Consider the following 21,339-nt stretch of genomic DNA (forward strand, 5'->3'; position numbering starts at 1 on the left):
TGCTATATGATAGGTCATAGTCAAGTTTTTTTTTCCCATTCAGTAAAAAATAACATAAGAAATTAACAAAATACAAAACTGAAAACACATTTTTACTGGGGAAGGGAAGTCGCGGGGAACCAGAAATGGTTATCGATCAGCGACACTTATGGTTCAATATATAATTTTTTTTTTTAAGGAAATTACGTTTTTAGAACACTTTTAATATGAATGAGCATGGCTTTGACAGCTGAGCCACATATAACATCCAGAGCCGCTATTATTCGCATTCCTTTCTCCACGGATAAATATATATGGAAAATCCGGGCTAACTAAGTGTAAAGATCAAAGAGTGTGGTGTTCCAGACTGGAATTCTAATCCGGAGGGGGGGGGGGGGGGCGATAAGACAGCTCAATGATGTAAAGCTTGGGACCGCAACTACGTTTTTGCGCGATCCAAATATTTTTTTCTAATTTCTCTCGACCCAAGTATTTGGTAAGTATGTAATTAGTCGATTTTTTTAGACTATTATACTAGCAATTTTCTTGCACAAAATTATATGAAACTCAGCACATAAAATCTCAGTATCTGTCAACAAAAGTGTCTAAGCGGCTGTTAAAACGTTTACAGTTGCGTCAAATTTTATAAGTATGCTGATTGGCCAATGTTACGGCAGTAAATACGGAAGTCGATGCTTAGGGGAACAATCACGATTAAAAGTTCATAAAGTTGTAAGACATAAATACGCAGACGCGATGCTTATATTTATGGAAAATTTAATTGTCGCGACCTTGTATTTGCGGATCCCCGATGCAGTACATGTCAGGTATGGGATTAGTTACAAGTTATTTTCGATGTTACGCGATCCTGTTACGTTGTCTGGACGTGGTTGCACGTTACCGACAAACGGTTACATTAACCATCCTATGACGACGGAAGAGTCCAGCAATCCCTTTTCACATAATTATCCGCCACATGATGCTCATCCGTGCCGGGTAATCAGAGCTGCGATGGCGAGCGTATTCCTTACACGCCTCTCTCGGGTTGGGCGAACTTCAGCCCACTGAGGCATTTTTGAAACCTTCTTGCTCTTGGAAATAATTGTGAACATTTCTTACAACCGCATGTAAAGTTTTTTTTAAATAGGATTTCTCGCCACAATTTGGTAAATTGCTGCGAATCGCTTTCCTAAAAAACTTTAGTTAACAATTTGTAGGAGAGGGCTTCGTTTACTAGTTACCACCTTAGTTTGCTATATGAGTAAATAAAAATAAATTCTATCCCAGGCAAATTACGTGTCCAAAAACGCACCGAAATTATTCTACATTATTGTTGTCTGGGAAAATCACATGTTGCAACGCTCGTCTGCTAGTTAATAATCAATAGCAGGCATATACGGACTTTGATCAATAGTAGGCGTAACTCGTCCTGCTCTGTGATTGGTCGATAAATAAAAACCGGTATTGTTACAACATAATCAATTTTGCAGAGAAAAATGCAACTATTTTAGAACAGGTTTACATGGAGTGAGATTGCGAGACATTGAATAAGTTTTCATATTTATCCCGGGGGAAAGGAAAGTTGATAAGACGGCCTAATCATATGGCGAACCACGGCCTCTCGTCCGGTTGGCGGTTGCCATGTCTGGTATGGGATTAGTCAGCTAGTTATTTGTTTCAGGTGCGTGAACTCGGATTAAAAATCGATAATTTGCAGTTAGAAAACCGAGCAACATCAGGCCTAGTAAGAGCTTTATATGGTGTATGGGTTTTTTAGTACACGTTTGCTGAAAGTAAGTTCAAACCTTCAATTAAAAGTGAACAGAGATTACATTTGGAGAGTTGTTAGCGGCCATTGCCACGCTAAAATATATACTATATAGGTTTATTCTTGCGAATGTGAATATAGCACAGCGACCCAGCCAGTGGCGTGCCTAGTTGAGGGCAACCGCCACGGGCAGCACATTGTAGGGGGCAGCAGAACCGAGCTGTAGAGTTTGCGTTATTACACATGCTCTTCTAGATGTGTTCTTATTTAATTGAAAGCTAACAGTATGTGTTATGTGGTGATGGTTATTCAACAAGGGTTGTTTCCGCGACGCTTGACCCCGGAAAAATGTTTCCTATATTTTACAATTGCAACATTTTTGATGCTCATTTTAATAAAACAAACGTTTCTTTCTTACTTGACTTTTATTTGATTTATTCTCGTGTATAACGACATATATAATCTGTTTATCACCCAAATTATTTTAGCAGTTAGGTATAAGGGGCAGCATTATCAGAAACTCTCCCCGGGCAGCTGACTAGTTTGGCACGCCCATGGGTACTACCCAGAGCCGACCTTCGCTATTGCGGAGCCCCTGCAAAATGACATGCACGGGGTCTACCTACCCTGACCTGATATATAAGTATTCGGTTCGTAGCCAGGAATTTTCAAAGTAAGGTCTAAAATTTCGAGTTGTCAAGTTAGACCGTAACAGTCAGCGGGTCCGTTTTGATTTTTAATTTCAAGGGAGGGTTCCGAACCTTAACTGAAGCGTAATGGAGCGTTACAGTCGCATGGGGTGGTATATTGTTTTTCTGAGCGTGCAAACCCAAACAGACTGTTTCGAAGCTTTCGATAGACGTCGATGGGTATTTGAAGTATGAATCTAGTTTTATTTTAGCACGTACGTGTGCAACAGGCTGCCCGCGGACCACAATCCGACCCGCTAAGCCTTTTAGTGTGACCCTTACCAATACTCTGATTTTTCCTCATCAAGCAGAAAATCGTAATCCGACAGTTCATTTTCGAAAAGGCGCTCACGTGGATAAAAATACATAATGATTTTTACTCTTGTCGCTGAGTTAAATCTTTCACCGGTCATTTTTGCCCGATGCATTTATTACTTTCATCTTTGCCCGGTGCATTTATTACTTTATGGCTAAGCGATAGCTGTTTTATTCATTTTGTGTTGCCCAGCTTAATCTCCGAAATTGGTTATATGGCCCACCTACAAAAAATGTTGCACACCGCTGCTTTAGCATACAGCGCATCATGTTGGCCTTAAAGGTCATCAGAGTATAATAAAATTGCTGGTTTACCGGCGGTGTCGTCATAATACTAATGTTTTATGGTGTCATAATATCGAAAGGCAACAAGCGTAACATGTGTATTTCTTCCGAGTTTTCGTAAAACTCGCATTAAAAATCGTTCAAATGCCGCTCAATACTTTGATAAAAAAGAGAGCATTTGTAAAACCATGAAACACAAATACATGAAATAAATAAACAGATGCTTTGGTATATGACTGTGAGACAACGATACGGCCTTCTGGGGTCATCAGAGTCTGTTAGGTTTTATTTTTGCGATGAACTTTAGCAATGTTGCAAGAATAGGCGTAATTGTTTGTACCTTTCTCATTGGTCGTAAATAATTGTCAATACCACGCCCATTATATTTTAATTATCAGTTAAAATTTAATCCCAGTCTACATCGGTACACTGTTAAAAAGCATGATAAATGCACTCGAATTTCGAAGTTATTCAAATTAACGCGAACTGTTTTTTCAAAGTTTTTTCTCCTTCTTTCCACATTAAAAAGGTTTCATATTGATTTTGATGGTAAACAAAGGTTCTATAGCAGGAACGGGCAAGGTTTTGGGACCAGGGGCCAAAAATGTTGCCCACCTAGACTGTCGGGCCATGTGAGTGTGACGTAAAAAGTCACATTTCATGAACAATATTTACAATGTTGCAAAAGTGGAAAACAATAGGCCTCGTGCTAAAACTAAATCGCAATCTCAACAAATTCTTTGGGATGTTTTAGCTTAAACATTAAAATTTGGTTGTGGCAGCATCAGGAGGGCCAGATTGAATCACCCAACAGACGGAATCTGGCCCGCAAACCGTAGCTTGCCCATGTAAGCTCTTTGGTATATATACAGGGACTTTTTATTCATTGCCTTGATAAAGTTTGTCTGTATATTTCGGTGTCATTTTAACCATTTCGGTGGAGCGTAATTTCAATGAAAGATTTCAGATGCTCGAGGAACCCCTGTGCGATAATTTAAGTGGCTGAAATGTATAAACTATAAATATACCTAATACGAACAAAATAAAATGATCTTTTCAAAGTGTAGCAAGCTAAATAATAGTGACAATCTGAAAGGTGCTAACTTGCAAAACCTCTTGACTGTATACTGACGAAACCGTAAAAACCCGTTTGAAAACCACCGGTATGGACACTTAAACGTCGATCTTAGAACCCGTTCTTGTTATTTGTTTCATACGTGGGACCTGTATGTTCTTCAGCTTTTTATTTTAAACTTGTAAAAATGTGTTATGTATTTGACTGACTATCTCCACCGCCATATGAGCCACTTCAAACACATTTTATTCACGTTGGGAATTGGAGTATAGTGTCACCCCTAGGGGGTAGAGGGTGTTTGCAATTTTAGAGGTCGTGTAGAGAAATCACTGCATGAGACAACCGCAGCAAATGGGTATCGTACACGATAGCAGACCGTATTTTTGAAGTTTTGAATGTTATTAGATTTATGCAAAGCGTGTCATGTTAAGGCAGCTTACGTAGTCACATACATTAGTAAATATGGCATTTGAGTTGTTTCCTACTACGTAATCCTTCGTTACGTTCTTGTATTGTTAAACAGCTTTAAGTTTTGCTTGCTTTCTGAAATGAGGGAACCTGTTATTAGTGAGTTCGTTACAAATGAAAAACCTGTTCTTAAAACTTTGAATTCCTTCATTGATTATAAATTTACCACCACCAAGCGTATACGGTAAGATACGCGGGAATTTTGTTGCTTATCTACTGGGGAATCACTACGAAATATCCGATTGAGGAAATTATTTACTTGATAACTTGCCCGGCGGGAATTCTTGTTCACGATTAGCTTAGTGACACATTTTATCTAAAAATTTATCACGTATAAGTTGTGCGATGGGACAGTTTTTCTCGCATCGCGTTTTGTTTTAAAGCCTAACCTGGTAGATCCCAACATAGAAAAAAGGTTGGGACATTTTCTGACGTGGTAATACAAGAATATATATATATATAGACGAAAATCTAGATGATTTACTCTTTAATCTTGCTTTAAAGCTTGTGAGCATTGTGGTTCCCGATCTTTGCAGTATTTAATGGATCTTTAAATAGATACGTACAACTCGCACTCTGGCTTTTGTATAGTGTGAATAGTTAGTAATGTGTACACGTAATGTGTAACTACGTATTGCAATAAATACTAAATAAGACAATAGACAATAAGTTTATTTTGTCATGCAAGGAATCACAAATAGTTTATATTCAGAGACGAAGTAATATACATTAGAAAACCAGATTTCATTGTAATTGTCAGGAAGTCGCGAGGGACCAGAACTGGTCATCATGAGTCTGCGAAGTGAAGGAATATTAGTAATACCAAACGCAAATACAAAGTAAAAACTTCCTTCTAAATCACTCCGAATCCTTTCCGGAGAAGGAAAGGCTGGGCTGAGATATTTCGAAATCTCGAACAAGTATTTGTGCCCAGTTGGGGAAGAAGAGCTAGTGCTCTGATGAGTTCTATTCAGGGTGCTCCCGAAGTATGTGCACCAAGGTGGCGCATAACCTGAACATAGTATATATGTTTACCAGGTTAGGGTTATAAGGTTTGCGCCATCTTGTTGCGCATACTTTTGGAGCGCCCTATAACCGCCCCTATTTAGCAATTAAATCCTGAGCTGAGGTATTTCGAAATCTCGAACGATACGGTTACGAATGTGAAGTGACGCCAAATCTCTCGGGTATTTCGCAATCAGTGCATTTAAGATATTAATAGAAGATTAGAAAAAGTCAATTTGCATTTAAGTAGTTTCGCGCGAAGTTATTGATCAGATCGCAATTTAGCAAATGTCTTTAAAAGCGAGTGTTTGACAACTTGTTTGCCAGATGAAATTTCGTTGGTAGGATAACGATATTTATTTTGAGAGAGAGACAGAGAGGAAAGCCGATAAGACGTAATATTTGTATAACAAACCAAGAGTTCAGTTGGCATAGGAAGGGATTTACATATTTATCCCGGGGGTGGAGAGCCTATAAGACGATTTAATCATATTAGTTAGCCAGTTATTTGTTTTCGAAAACATGTGCTTGACTTGGCATGTTTATATTCGTTCTCTGAAGTCTAAATGACGGTACTCAAATTGACGAAGTAACCAACCAATTTATATGTTAAAAATATCTTAAAATCAGTAATTTATATTTCCACCAATACTGAAAATATGCAACTTACATTATACGAGTAGAATAAAATAAGGAAAGTATTTACAAGGTGGATGGAGGCGCTGGAAACCAGTACTGAAATGTAATTGATTTTTTATTTTGAAAAACTGAAATAAAACATACGTGATTATACGCAGACTTGCTGATGACGCAATGTTTACATTTTGTTGTGCTCGTGATATCCGTTGCATATCAATGCAAAATTGTATGTGCAAAGAGAGAGAGAGAGAGAGATTTATTTCGGCAAACAATGTGAACATTGATAAAAAATGATGAGTAATAACAAACTACTGGTTTACATTTGATATGATATTCCTGGATTGGAATTCATGGTATTTGACCACGGCGCTTCTTGCAGCTGCCTGCTGGCTTTCCTGTGTCTGTCTGTGTGCTTTAGATCAGTGCTAATTTGTGGAGCTAAATTAGCATAGCCTACTGTTCTGGCGTTAAGAGTATTTATCAAGTTTTAAACATTGTAGATTTACGTTTTTATTTTTGAGTTTTGCTTGATATTGACGAAATGCCGTAAAAACTGAATTTACATTTAAGTCTTACTACTATTTAAGTCCGGGTCAATTTGACGGGTCACCTCAGTTTTGTTTTACTGACTGCTTTATTACTTTTAGTTGATATTAACTGAATCACCTGTACTGGCGCTGCTTTTCAAAGGTTATCAATATGCTTCCGTATTTCCGCAAAGTAATATGACTGTAAGCGGATTTAAAGCAATTAGTAGTAGAACAGTAGCAACAGTAGAAAATAGTATAATCAATCCAATAATACTTTATTACTGTTCAATAAGTCTGTAAGTTGACTAGTCACTAGAGTTTGAAAGTTGTATTGATTGAGAATACTTAAGTTGAGTCTGGTAACACAGTCAGGCAGTATAGTAACGTATGTATGTTTATTTGCCTCAGAAATATGATATCTGCATAATAATTAAACAGTAAAACAGAGACGGGAATACATGTTCAAGACCTTACTGACCTAAGACACAGATGTGCGACATGCACCTCTACTAACAATTATAACAGCAGTTTAGGACTGCTGGGTTATAATACAGTAATAGGACAACAGACATGATATAGGCTATACATATACAACTTGAGTAAAATAAACAAGACAATGAGGTACGACACGCTGACGATATGTACAATATAGTCAGTTAGTTTGAAATGTACAATATAGTCAGTTAGTTTATAGCACGTCCATGTCCTATGTGAGAAGAAGAAGATCGGTATGGTAGTTTATTCCCTCAAGGAGGTAAACTCCCTGTTTCTTCAAATTAGAAAAAATGTAATGACTGTGACTAGGCTGTAGCGAAGCTACCGTACCCAAGGTAATCAAGTCAGCTATGCAGCCCGTCGATAAAATTAACACTTAACCTAGTTAACAAGATTACTGGATTAAATGGAATATCGTCACCGGTATATAGTTATAAGTTGATTTAGACTCGATGGTCAGAGTAACCCAAGATCAAATAATATAAAAAGTTAATTTTGATTTTCCTGGAAAAAAAATTAATGTTTGCGCATTAGATTGGAAAATAGTGATTATAGAATTAGGAGTCTTTCCAATACAGTGTCATTAATGTTGCCAATTCAGTAATTTCCTTTATTGGCTGTTTTTACCAATTATTGTTCTTCAGTTTGTGTGTCACTGTATATAGTATTAGATTGAATCGCGCGGAACAATATACCCTATCTGGCATGGGCCATACCTGCTTGAGAATAGATTGAGTGGGATAGATTTTAACTGAACACGTCTGTCGAGAATTTCATCGCCAGACAATGAATAATAATGAGATAAATATTATTAATACATCAGTTGCATTGAAGTATTACAGATTTTTTCTAAAAAGTCATGAAAATTCCACATCACATTGCTGTTTGGCGATATTCAAGGAGTTGAGGCGTTTACTTCACTAGGCCCGCAAAAGTGGGAAACAGTCATGAGAATAGTGTTAGACTTTTTATATTTATCAGGGAAAGTTAACCAAAACAGTTTGTTTAGGCGAAACAGGAAACTACAGCCTCTCATTCGACTTCTTGTTTGTCTCTGGGATCAATATGAAAGTCCTATCTCAGGACCAGAGGTGATATAAACGAATATAAAATCCTTATCAGCGATGGTGCAGCAGCAGAAGTCTGATATAGCAAACTGGCATAAGAATAAAAGAAATAAAAATCTTTTTGTTAGATTGATATTTTTTTTAAAAATAACCTAATGCTCGTTTAAAAGGTTCATCTTTTTTGTTGAAAGTAGCAAAGCATTGTTTTTATGGTGAATAAAATCAACTTTGGTTCATTGTGTCCTCACTGTTTGAGGGAAATTGTTATCATTTCTTCAAGGCTCTTCACATATACCTATATTAAAAATGTCAGTAGTAAGTTGTCACATATATTTCTGTTGGCACGTGGAAAAATTTTATCATTAATTTTAGCTGATTTTGGCACACTAACTGAAAAAGGTTGCCCACCTCTTGAATAAATATGAAAATTATTTTTGTTGACAATTTCTGGTAGCCTATATTAATAAATTTGGTTTGTGATGTCATAGTGCACCATAATTTATGTTAAACTTTGTGAAATAAATAAAAGTAGTGTAGACAGGATAGATTAGAATTTTAGATTAGTCAATTTTTTTGCGAAAAAAAAATCGCAGTGTTTAGGATAGGTTTCTTTTATTCACTCAATTTGTAATGTTTGTGAACTGGTTTTAGAGGGCAATTATGAGTTCTAATGAAGATAGTAGTGTCGAGGAAAAGGAGGTAAGATAGGTTTTCTAATCTGGAAATTTTTAAGTTGAATGTAGTAGGAATATAGGAAAGGATTTACAAATTTATCCCGCAAAGGCGATAAGACGGCTTAACCATATGGCGAACCACGGCCTCTCGTCCGGTTACCATTCCATGTCGGGTATTGGATTAGTATTTAGTATAGTACGGTATTTGTATATCCACCCTACCCATAGGGTTCAGTCCCTTTACACAACTTTATGTAAAGTAGGCGAACAAACTTAGTTATCTCCACTTCTGGAGCGCCTTTTCTTATAATAAAATAAGCCTGATTTGACATGATATATGCCAGAATAATTGCTAGAATATTAGAATAGGAATATTCTGACAAGACATGATTCAATGACTCTTAGTGATAAAGGACACAAGATTATGTAAAAGTAGATCAGACATATCCTACTGTGTGTTGTCAAAACATTTATATTTATTCTGGCAACCACTTGAAACCCCAAACAAAAAGTTACGGAATTTCAGTCTTGTTATTCAAGTACCATTAATCCGCAACAAGTAGTCTATGTATTCACAATTCCGATTTGGCAAAATACGAAATCCCACAATATTCTTCACAAGGTGGGCTCGTAGCTTTGCTCAAAGATGAATTTTACTTCCGAGTGAGTGCCTGTAATTTTGCTCAGAAATGAATCTCTTTTACTTTAGAGTGAGTGTCCATAATTTGCTGATGAATTAGTCTATGTCACTTCTGAGTGAGTGCCTGTAACTTTGCTTCAAATGAGTCTCCTTTACTTTTGAGAGAGTGCCCATAACTTTGCTCAAAGATAAATCTCCTTTACTTCTGAGTGAGTGTGTGTAGCTTTGCTCAGAGATGAGTCTCCTTTTCGTCTGAGTGAGTGCACATAGCTTTGCTCAGAGATGAGCCTCCTTTACTTCCGAGTGAGTGTGTGTAACTTTACTCAGAGATGAGTGTCCTTTACTTTTGAGTGAGTGAACGTAACTTTACTCAGAGATGAGTGTTCTTTACTTTGAGTGAGTGTGTGTAACTTTACCCAGAGATGAGTCTCCTCTACTTTTGAGTGAGTGAACGTAACTTTGCTCAGAGATGAGTCTCTTTTACTTCCGAGTGAGTGTCATTAGCCTCCTTATTTCTGAGTGAGTACCCAGAACTTTCCTCAGAGAAGAGTCTTACTAACTTTGGAGTGGAGTATTGGACCATCATCATTCTGGTCGCCTCTAACTTTGCTCAGAAATGAGTCTCCTTTACTTCCGAGTGAATGCAAGTGACCTAGCTTCAAACAAATCCTCCTAAAAAATCCTAATATTATTGTATGCGGCTTTTCCAGAATCTAATTCAAATCTATTCTTCCATTTTTACAGCCAGATTAGAATCTCTAGGCCTTAAGTTTTAGGTAGAATTACCTAATTTTATTCCATTCTTTCTCCATATTTTATTTCTGGAAATTTATTGAAAATTAAATGGCAACTCATTTAAAGGTTGAAGGCAGAGGAACTTTCACAACAGAGTGAGTTGAAGTTATTTTTTGATTAAGATCAGAAGTGTTATATGTACAGAGTGATTAAAAAAACAGCTTTTGCAGTTGATGCTTCGTATTAAGCGTTATGAAACTTACCGAAGTAAGCGAAATTGTTTAACTCGTTCATGTCAGCAAAATTTTACCTGCCATTAGTTTTCAATTTGCTGCCGCGGTAACGGCTGCTCGTCATTGATTTGTGGCAGCTAAAAAGTCAGTCGCCATAGGTTTGGCCGTAGCGGCCATGGTATGGAAATATCACCATGGTTTTGTGGCAGCTGCAGACGCCACAGAATACTTAAAACTGCACTTGCAATTACAACCCATGTAGTGATTCAATATGGCCCATCAAACTTACCGAAGTAAGCGAAATTGTTTAACACTTTATATATTTTTCTTTGTTTGTTCCAGATAATTCCAAATATTACTTCATTATTACAATTTAAGCATGTGTGTGTTCAAAACAATTCATTTATACCGGCACGTTAATTATATGTACCGGAATCGGCTTCCTCCACAATCAGGTCCATGCATCCGTAAACAAATAACTGGCTAACTCAGTGGTTCCCAGACTGGGGCCCGCGGACCTTTTGGGGTTCGTGAAGCACTTTCGGAGGGTCCGCGAAACAGATGTGTAATACGGCTTATAGCCGGATAATACAAAAATTAAGTGCTTAAATTTGCAAATACACATTTGTCGCTTCTTGCTGCTTCGCAATCACCACTGAACCAACGTGTTCTTCACTTTCTGTTTTGATCACGCTGCCCCATTGTGATATCACAGAGCTGTGGGCCTGTGATATCACAGAGAGAGTTCAATTCATGCCATCATTAACTGCAGAGATGTAGCTGACGCTACCCTTTTGCACGTTTACCAAATATCAAAACAGACTGGATATCACACATTAGAGTTGCGCTTTATATATAAGGCTGGGAATCTTTAAAAAAAATTTCAAGGGGTCCGTCATGGAATTTTTTTACTGGGCTGACTAATCCCATACCCAACATGGACTGGTAACTGGACGAGAGGCTTTGGTTGGCCATATGATTAGTCCTACCTATCGGCTTTCCTCTCTCCCGGGATAAATATGTATAAATTCTAACCCTTTCTATTTCCTCAGATTACCAGCTCGTGTCCTGAACGGTGGAATCGCAGGTTTAACTGGTGTTACTTGTACCTTTCCGCTTGATCTGGTTAAAACCCGACTTCACGATCAGACTAAAGTAAATGGAGAAGTCCTCTATAAAAATACGTAAGTAATAAAAATTTCATTTTCATTTTTCAATAATTTTTTATGAAACAGATAAATTGTGTGGTGAGTTCACTATATTTTGTATTATATTAAATATTTTAATTGTAAATAGGTCAATTAATTTGGGCATTAATTTGGCTTCATAAGTAAGATATCTCAGAGCCGGTAATCACTCGCAGTTTTCGCAATTGTTGTGCTTAAAGTGAGTACCGATCGTATCCAATTCATGCGCATATTACTTTTGTTTTTCTTGGTATACAAGGTAATTTTCTATCAAATTTTCTGTGTATTTCCTGTGAAGTTATCTTGGTTCGTAATTATTGTCAAGGACTGCTTTATATCTTGTTCTGCACTTAATTTGTTTGAAGGCTGAATCTGACTGTGTTTTTCATGTTTCTCATCTCTTTACCTATTTGAAACTTTCGCTTTTGGCATGCTAGTAATTGGCGTTTCATAATCAGGTTCAGGGATTTATAAGAAAATGTATTTCATTATTCTTTGTTTTATTGTTTTACTTTATTTGTTCACAATATCGTTTTTCTTTGTCATGTAACAAAAGGCTTGTTTTTCAGAATGGACAATTTCAAAATGCGGACGGAATCTGTCAAAGACTAAACCTAACGTACAAATATTCGTATTAAATTTTCACGTTTTAGATATTAAACTAAAGTTTCTAAACCCTTTTGCATGTTGTTCATAAATAAATTAGTAGAATATTAATATCAAAAAGACTTTTTCTAGCTCTCATGCCACAAAATTGCCGATTTTTAGAGTTATCTGTACAGCTGTTAAAATATTGTAATGATATTTGATTTTGTAAGCATTAGGAAACTCCATAACTACTGAACTGCAGGTCCTTTCTGCTTGGTTACCTCCTGCTTCTGATCCGTGTATGTCAGTTGCCACAAGAATGCTTAATCGACATAGCTCTTATGCCATAAAATTGACCGGCTTTTAATAAGAGTTATTCGCATTGCTGTTTCAAAGATATTTAAAGTACTAGGACATTCTGTACTGAACTGCAGGCCCTTCCTCCTTGTCTATTTCCTACTTCGGATCCTTGCGTGGCCGTTGCTACAAGGATGCTTAAACGAGATATTATCGAATATCAAATCTGGCCCAAAAATCGTTTTTTCAAAATTTATTTAAAGTTCACTTATAAAAAATCGCAAATTTCAGATTAAATGGTGATATCTACAAATTGCATTATTTTGGATTGGAACAAATATAAATTCAGTGAAATAGCCCAATTCTATAATTTTAATTCTCGGCCGTTCTAAGAATGCCATTATGAACAAATTTAATTTAGAATGTCCTGAATTTGTCTATTCGGCAACAAAATTGTTACATACAGGACATTGTGCCATTTTGAGAATAAAATTGATGCCGAATCACCTAATATACCAAATTTCATGTAAATTCAAACAATAATTTGTTTTCTCCCCACGAAAATAAAAAATTTTACTTAAAAATAACCATTTATGTTTTCTGAATATTTCTCTGGACACACCTTTTACAGAACATCGTTTTTTTTGGGCTCATCATTAGATCTTCCAGAGTTCACATAATTCTTGAATTCTCTCTACAAATAACATGAAATAGTTTTGTTTTTTTCCTCAAAGCACGCCGTTTTACGAACATAGTTATTTTTAGACGTTGTTATTCCGGGATTAAATTTGTTGCAAGATCATCATATCTTCCAAATTTTGTGTAAATTCACATAATTCTTAAATTCTCTCTCCAAAAATAAGAAAAAATTTACATGAAAATGGTTATTGCGGTTCCTTTCTCAAAACACACCTTTTTCATAACATCCGTATTTTTGGGCGTTTTGTGCTAACTCATTATATCTTCCAAATTTTATGTAAAGTTTACCAAATTTTTAAATTCTCCAAAAATAAAAAAAATTACATAAAAATAGTTATTTTAGTTGTCTGAAAATTTATCAAAACACGCCTTTTCCAGAACATCTTTATTTGTAGTCGTTCTTATTTCGAGATTAAATTTAGTGCGAGATCATCAAATCTTCCAAATTTTATGAAAAATTCACATAAATTAATAATTAATGCTAAAAATTACGAATTTGAAAAAAATGATTACTGGTACTTTGATTTTCGGGTTCTGCGTTGCTTCTGAAATATTTTTAAATTGCACGACATCATTGAGCATATTTTCGAATAGCTGGATTCCCCAAATCCCCTTTCTCTGAGTAAATTCTTGTTCAAATATTCTAATAGATCATATTTATCAATAAATTCATTACATATGAAAAATTGTGGTATTTTGAAATATTGTATTAGGATTAAATTCCGTGAAAAATCAGAAAATATACCATATAAATATATAATTTTATATAAATGCCATATTAATATTAATCATTTATTCTCAAAAAATAAGGAATATTTCATAAAAATGATTATCTCCATTCTCAGATTTCTTCTCAAATCGTACTTTCAAAATCATTTTTTTTCCAAAAATAAATTACGATTAAATGTGGTGCCAAATCACCATAGAGGCCTATACCAATTTAATCAAAATTTGAATCATGCATATAAAAGGTTCTCTCGAAGTATGTGAACCAAGTTGGCGGACACCGGAACGTAGTATTGTACCAGGTTAGGGTTAGGCCATAATTTTATTACAATTTTCCTTAATTAGTTCTATTACGAGTTCAGGGACTAGCCAAGTGACTCCCGTAGTATTTGTACCTGGAATTATGGCCTAACCCTGACCTGGTACACATACTACGTTCCGGTGTAGGTCGTCTTGGTTCACATATTTCGGGAGTACCTAAAAAATTATTAGATTCTTCAAATTTTTCTCAAAACATGTTTTTTTGAATAACATTATATTAACATATCGTTTTGGGAATAAATTTGGCACAAATTCATCATATCTACCGATTTCTTTTTATAATTTACATATAAATCATGAATTCTCTCTAAAAAATAGAAAAATTCAATTTGGTAAAATTGCAAATTAGCTTCTAATATCTGTATTAAAATACTTTTTACATAGAATAGTTTTGATTTTCTTTTTTATATGGAACAATTTATTTAGACCCTAGTGAAAAAAACAGCATAATAAACACGGCGTTCGAATATTTCAAATGTAAAACATCTGTCCCCCACTTGATTTGTCCGAATCTCAATACCTTGTTTCTGAAACCCAATTTATTTTTCAGATTTGATTGCTTCGTTAAAGTTTTCAAAAATGAAGGATTCTTTGGGATGTACAGAGGTAACTTTATTTTCAAGGTGGTATGATTATGTTCTGAAAGGAGGTATTTCCCAAAGGAATCTATATATTAAATTGGCTTCACAGGTCCTGATAAAAACTCAGTTTATGAAATTGAATCAGTTTGTTTGTACTGAGATACATTTTTTGGAATGTGCGGGGGAGGGATGTTTGTGTTCCGACGAGTGCTGTGGTATAAAGCGACCATTTTGGGTGCTCCAATATGGAGGTAACTAGTTTTGTTCGTCTACTTTACATCAAGTTCTGTAAAGGGACTGAAACTTATGGGCAGGGGATATATTCACTTGGTTAACACAGACAGTCCCCGAACTCGTAATAAGACTAAAATAGGGAAAACCTGAATGAAATCATGGTCTAAACCTGGCCTGGTTAAAAACACTACGGGAGTACCCCATTTTGTAACTAGCTAATGGGGCTTATCAAAGACAAATCCCATGGAGACCACCACCCCACCCATGAGCAGTGTAATAGATTGCGTCTTTTACAAATGCACAGATAGATAATGATTTATTTCTGAATATTTCTTTAAAATACATATTGAAGTAAAATAAACAAGCAAACAATCATAAAATATAATCGCAAGGGCGGGCAATACTACAAGGTCAACAAGGTTGACCGACCGCCAAGGAGATTTCCTATCAGAAGTACTTTTAATTTATTCAGAAAGGAGGGGGAATCCCCTTACAAGGGTCTACATTTTTGTTTGAGAGATTAGATTCATTTTGGACATCTCAGGCACTCTCACCTACAAAATTTCTACCAAATGTCTATTTCCAAGCCCAGGGGCCATATGATCGATTCGTCTTATTAACTTTCTTCTCCTATGGGACGAGTATAAAAACCCTATCCTATGATTGATCTATCTTATAGGCTTTCCTCTCTTCGAAAATAATATGAAATTCATATCCTACTTCCAGGTTCAGGGGTCAATCTCCTCTTGATTATGCCTGAAAAGGCGATAAAATTAGCGGCCAACGATACGCTACGTCATTCCATGTCACAAGGTGGCCATCTTTCTCTAATGCAAGAGGTGGCGGCAGGGGCCGGGGCGGGGCTGTTCCAAGTTATTGTGACCACGCCCATGGAAATGTTGAAAATACATGGACAATTGGCAGGAAAATTAGGTAAGTTTGTGTTATTGTTGTAGGTGCCTACAATGATCTTTTGTTTCAAACCACATTTCAAGTTTTGACTTTCCTATCTGTCATGCTTCCCAGATTTTTATTTTAGGGGGGATGTTCCCATATTTAGGGGGCGGTGAATATTTTGTTATTAGTGATAAAACTATTTGTAGCTCATAACAATGTGTTTGGTGTTTGACTGGGCAGCTTCGCCAGCTTATGAGACAGTTTCTGAATATTCAAATACATTTTTACTTATGTTAAGATTTAAAGTATGGTGTCACACCTAAAAATTAAGGGGGTGTTTGGGATTTTAGGGGGCTGTAAGGAAATCACTGGTTGACGGTCTTTGTAAACCAATACCCATTTGCTGCAGTCATGTAATCTGTAAAACGAAAAAACTTCATCGCAGTTACCATGACATTTCAAGAACGGATTAAGGTATTAATTGTGAATCTTCACTGATATAGCCTTTGCTCGTGGCCCCCGTGGTACTGTTTTGTTGCCCTTATGAGGGTCGTGGGCCCAGTTTGAGTAAGCCTAATCTAGGGCATATTCATAAAAATAATATGAAAACTATCAAGTATAAAACATGTTAAAATTTTACATTTTCTCTGTCTTCTCTTTAGCTGCTCAGAGCACTGTAATTGGTCAGAAAGGAACATTAAGCATCCAATCAAAATCGACATTATCAGTAGCAAAAGGTCTTCTTCAAACTAAAGGAATCTCTGGATTGTACAAGGGACTTAGTGTTACTTTAATGAGGTGCGGATACTGGAATGGCTAATTCACAGTAGAAAAGAAAAGAAATTATTTTTGGACCTCCTGAAGTATCCGCACCAAGATGGCGCACAACCTGAACTCAGGTTGTGTACCAGGTTAGGGTTCAGGTTATGCGACATCTTGGTGCGCATACTTCAGTAGTACCTGTTTTTTTTATTTGTGTTGAGTAAACTTTGTTTTTTGACTGATTGTCTGCTGTCAAATGCTCTGAATGAAATTTTTTTTGGGAAAATAACTGAATTAATCTGGAAATCAAGAATATACTTCTCTGTAACTTCGCTCAGAGATGGATAGAATAGGATTTACATTCCCGGAGGGAGGAAAGCTGATAATAAAACTTAATCATATGACGAACCACAACCTTTAGTTTGGTCACTGAGTCAAGATGAGTCATTTACTACAGAGTGAGCGCGCATTTCAGTCAATTCACATTGTTATACTGGTACTCCTGTAGTATGTGAACCAAGATGGCAAACACCGGAACGAAGTATGTGTACCAGGGTTAGGCCATACTTTTATTCCAATTATCCTTATTTTAGTTCTATTACGAGTTCGGGTTCCAGCCAAGTACTATGTTGCGGTGTCCGGCCATGATGGTTCACATACTACGGTAGTACCGTTCTACCCAGCAATGAGTCCTTTGCCTAACCTGGCTTTGAGCAAAATGTCTTAAAAATTCATTTGTATTCTTGCGCAGGGACATTCCATTTTCTGTAATCTATTTCCCGTTATTCGCTCATCTTAATGCCATCGGCCTACGACGAAGAGACGACACCCGATCTCCTTTCTTTGTCTCGTTGTTTGCAGGAATGATTGCCGGGGCAACAGCTGCCGTGTCTGTTAATCCTATCGATGGTGAGTATCACTGTTCACTTTTATTAGTTTTTTCACAGACTGAGAAATCGTTTTTTTTATTTTTGATTAGAAAATTTTCAAGTTAACAAATAACCCATGCCGAGTAATTTTGTATTATATTGTCTTCGAAAATTTTAAAATTGCAAAGGAAATTTATCGATACTATAAAATGTTTGACTATGACATTAATTGCGGAGGTCAAAACATGCCTTACCCCTGCATATCGGCTTGTCTGAACCTTTCACAGACTAGAACTGTGAAATATTTTGTTAAAAATCGTATACTTTCATCTAGTTGTGAAGACAAGAATCCAAACGTTGGCTCCATCAACAAATAACAGAGAATATAAAGGCGTAAAGGATTGTGCAAGGTAGGTTGTTTGACATTAATTGCTAATTGTGTGGGTTGATACAAAGTATCTTATCGATCTTAAGATCGGTAAGTATGTTGATAGGTATTCGTCTGTCTGTATGTCTGTTAGATGAACGCGATATCTCAAAAAGGCGAGATTGAATTTGCTCCAAATTTTGCATGTGCATTCATCATATCTCAGACCAGAAGCCTATTGATTTTGGATGAATTATGTCGTATAATTAGCGAGTTATTAATTAATTAGTGATGGGACACGCGGTGTCACTATAGAGTCATGATTTGAAACCGCATAAGTCTTCGGTCTCTGATCGATATTCTCGTTTGTAAATTGGGAATGGGTCAAGATTCGGACACGTCTGGAATTGCGTGCAATTTATCGTGGTCAAATTGGTACTGCTGTAGTATACGAACCAAGATGGCAGACATCTTGGCTAGTCCCTCAAACTCCTAACAGAACTAAAATAAAGAAAATTGGAATAAAATTACGGCCTAACCCTAACCCGGCACATGTACTACGTTCCGGTATCCTCCATCTTGGTTTGCATACTACGGGGGTGCCATCAAAATTATGTTTAATGGATGTCGATGGGCATGAGAGTCAGCTGGCAATCAAAAAGAACACCACTCGTCATTCGTTTTTTTGTATTGTAGTTGTTGACAAGTTAAAACTCTGAATAGAGCTAATTTTTATGACAAAGGATTTTGTTTGTGCACGTAATAGAAAAAATAAATATGGGTGTGGTTACATGTAGACTAATATTTTGTCTTCGGCTCTCAACTACGGGTTGAGTTGACTCTCACTGACGCTGTATTTTCGTGGGTTTGCTTATGCCTGCAACAATAAAATGAAAACGAGATATGGATCAGAGACCGCCGACTTATCGATCTAGTAGTGTGTATCCTTCGCTCTCAATAGCGACACCCGTGTCCCATCACTAATTAAAGAATAACTCTCTAATTATACGACATAATTCATTCAAAATCAATAGGCTTCTGATCCGAACTATGGTGAATGCACATGCAAAATTTGGAGCAGATTCAACCTCGCTTTCGTGAGATATCGCGTGCATCTAACAGACAAACATACTTACCGATCAAGATCGATAAGTAACGAGTTTTGATACAGTGTTTGCGATTTTTTTCCGCAACCCTGTGCTGCAATTTATCTTTATTTTCAGACGAATTTACAAGGAAGAAGGCTTGAAAGCGTTTTTCAGAGGAGCACTGCCACGTGCGATGGTTATTGCACCGCTGTTCGGAATAGCTCAAGGTGTTTATTTCCTTGGAATAGGGGAATATATATTAGGTGTTAAGCAATTACGACCTGTGTGATGTCACAAACTATTTGTGATATAATAATTGCTCTAATGTGATCTAATAAAGAGTAAAAAGTTCCATTTGTTATTATTTTGTAATAATAGTACTGTGTTGTCTTTTCACTATATCTAGTATGATGCAATAGTGCCGGTTTTAAAACTTTTGTGATGTCACGCTTTTATGAATTTTGAAATTTCTTCATCTAACTGTGGTTCCTTCTAAACTTTTATTGAAAGTGTTGAATTATTGACTGATATTTGTATTTTCACGGTTTTCTAGTAAATTTCAAATTTGTCTGTTTTTTTGGACATTTGGCTCGTTTATCTCAAAAATTTGGCTTGTTTGTCTGAACATTTGTATCGTTTTCTGAACATTTGGCTCATTTATCTAAACATTTGGCTTATTTATCTGAACATTTGGCTCATTTATCTGAACATTTGGCTCGTTTATCTGAACATTTGTCTTGTTTAACTGACTCTTGGCTTGTATTTCACCAATTTTCCTAATATTTTAATTGCTATTATAATATCATTAGCATTAATTCTCAAATAAATCGTCTACTTGGCTTCTCTCCCATTGAAGCAATTGAATAGGTCACGGTGGTGAAGCGCTAGGTAAAATTTTCGCTTACATAGCTTGACACAATGACAAAAAATGTTATATTTTAATGAAGTTCCAGCAATTTCATAGCAACCTTGCCACTTTACAATTTACTCGTCTAATTTATTTTCATTTCTGCCTAATCCAACAAAAGGTAGCGGCATATTTACTTGCTATTTTGTATGTGTTTATTCTGTTTCGTTATGCTTCAATAAATCCTCTTAATCCCAAAAGCAGGCAGCATAAATACTTGTTATTGGACACGTAGTGGACATAGCGATCGTTTTGTTGGTATGTTGTTCTCATTCTTGTTGTTGTTCTTTGACATGTTTTGAAGGAATTGCTTTCCACTTTGATTTCTGGACCAATTGCTTTGAAATTTTTAAGTGGTTCAAGATAAAATTTTTCTCCAGAAGTCTATTACTTTTTTTTTCGCTACTACGTCATCAAAATTATGTGGCTCTATGTGTCCATATGTTCGAGCATAGCTCACTTGTTTTAAATGTGAATATTCTGATTAGTTACGCTTGAGCAATGCCCAATTCACTTCCATAAATGGCAGCAAAATTCTTAGTTATTTTGTATTTGATTATTCTGACTATTATCACTTCAAGAATTTCTGGAAGAGCAAATAGCGGCATAATTACTTGTTATTTTGTATGTGAATATTCCGTTGTGTTCCACTTGGGTTAATTCTGGTACTAAAATAGACTAGACTGAATTTTGTTTCTTCAATTATTGTCTACTTCTTGCTAAGGTTAAAAAAATGACATTTTTTTCCAAATATTTTCCCTGAATTACAAAAGCTTTGAGAATGTAATTGTTGCAAAAAATTCCAATTTTTCTTGTAAAATTTTTCATTTTTTGTTTCAATTTTCCAAATCCGATTTATTATCATCTTTTTAAAAAAAAAAAATTTATTTCTCTGGGGGGGGGGGGGGGGGGGGAATTATTCCATTCCTTATGAACATATGTTGGTAATTGTTGGCTGTAATAAGAAAAAAAAATTTGATGAGGGGCCATCCACCTGTAGCTATAATGCTTTTTGAATGGTATTACAACATACTATTATTTTTTTTTCTTTTTGAATTTTTGTGAACCAAGTTTGCTGTGATAATTCTGCCGTTAAAGAAGGAAACAATTGGCTAAAGATTATTTTATGGGACAAAGGCCTGTAGCTAGCCTATAACATTTTAAAATCTTATAGCAACATACATTTTTTATTGTCACATTGTATATTTGTTTAAGTTCC

The 21,339-nt window shown here is 36.0% G+C and overlaps 2 protein-coding genes across 2 annotated transcripts in view; both read left to right on the top strand.

The window, feature by feature from the left end:
* Positions 1 to 21,339, top strand: part of LOC144411850 (protein FAM107B-like) — a 195,681-nt gene that overhangs the window by 64,085 nt on the left and 110,257 nt on the right. The window lies entirely within an intron of this gene.
* Positions 8,852 to 19,567, top strand: LOC120335769 (mitochondrial glutamate carrier 1-like). Its single transcript, XM_039403387.2, has 9 exons — positions 8,852 to 9,014; positions 10,491 to 10,519; positions 11,650 to 11,781; positions 14,966 to 15,021; positions 15,957 to 16,163; positions 16,790 to 16,925; positions 17,641 to 17,798; positions 18,093 to 18,168; positions 19,349 to 19,567. The coding sequence occupies exons 1-9, from the start codon at positions 8,976 to 8,978 to the stop codon at positions 19,500 to 19,502; spliced, it is 987 nt and encodes a 328-aa protein (XP_039259321.2). The 5' UTR covers positions 8,852 to 8,975; the 3' UTR covers positions 19,503 to 19,567.

The sequence above is a fragment of the Styela clava genome, chromosome 2 (genome assembly GCF_964204865.1).
Source record: "Styela clava chromosome 2, kaStyClav1.hap1.2, whole genome shotgun sequence".
Classification (NCBI taxonomy): domain Eukaryota; kingdom Metazoa; phylum Chordata; class Ascidiacea; order Stolidobranchia; family Styelidae; genus Styela; species Styela clava.

Excerpts from the sequence above, each read along its gene's own strand:
- LOC120335769 (XM_039403387.2), top strand. The coding sequence starts at position 8,976 with ATGAGTTCTAATGAAGATAGTAGTGTCGAGGAAAAGGAG. Across the intron at positions 16,926-17,640 it reads CTTAGTGTTACTTTAATGAG|GGACATTCCATTTTCTGTAA; the intron begins GTGCGGATACTG and ends ATTCTTGCGCAG. Across the intron at positions 17,799-18,092 it reads GTCTGTTAATCCTATCGATG|TTGTGAAGACAAGAATCCAA; the intron begins GTGAGTATCACT and ends ACTTTCATCTAG.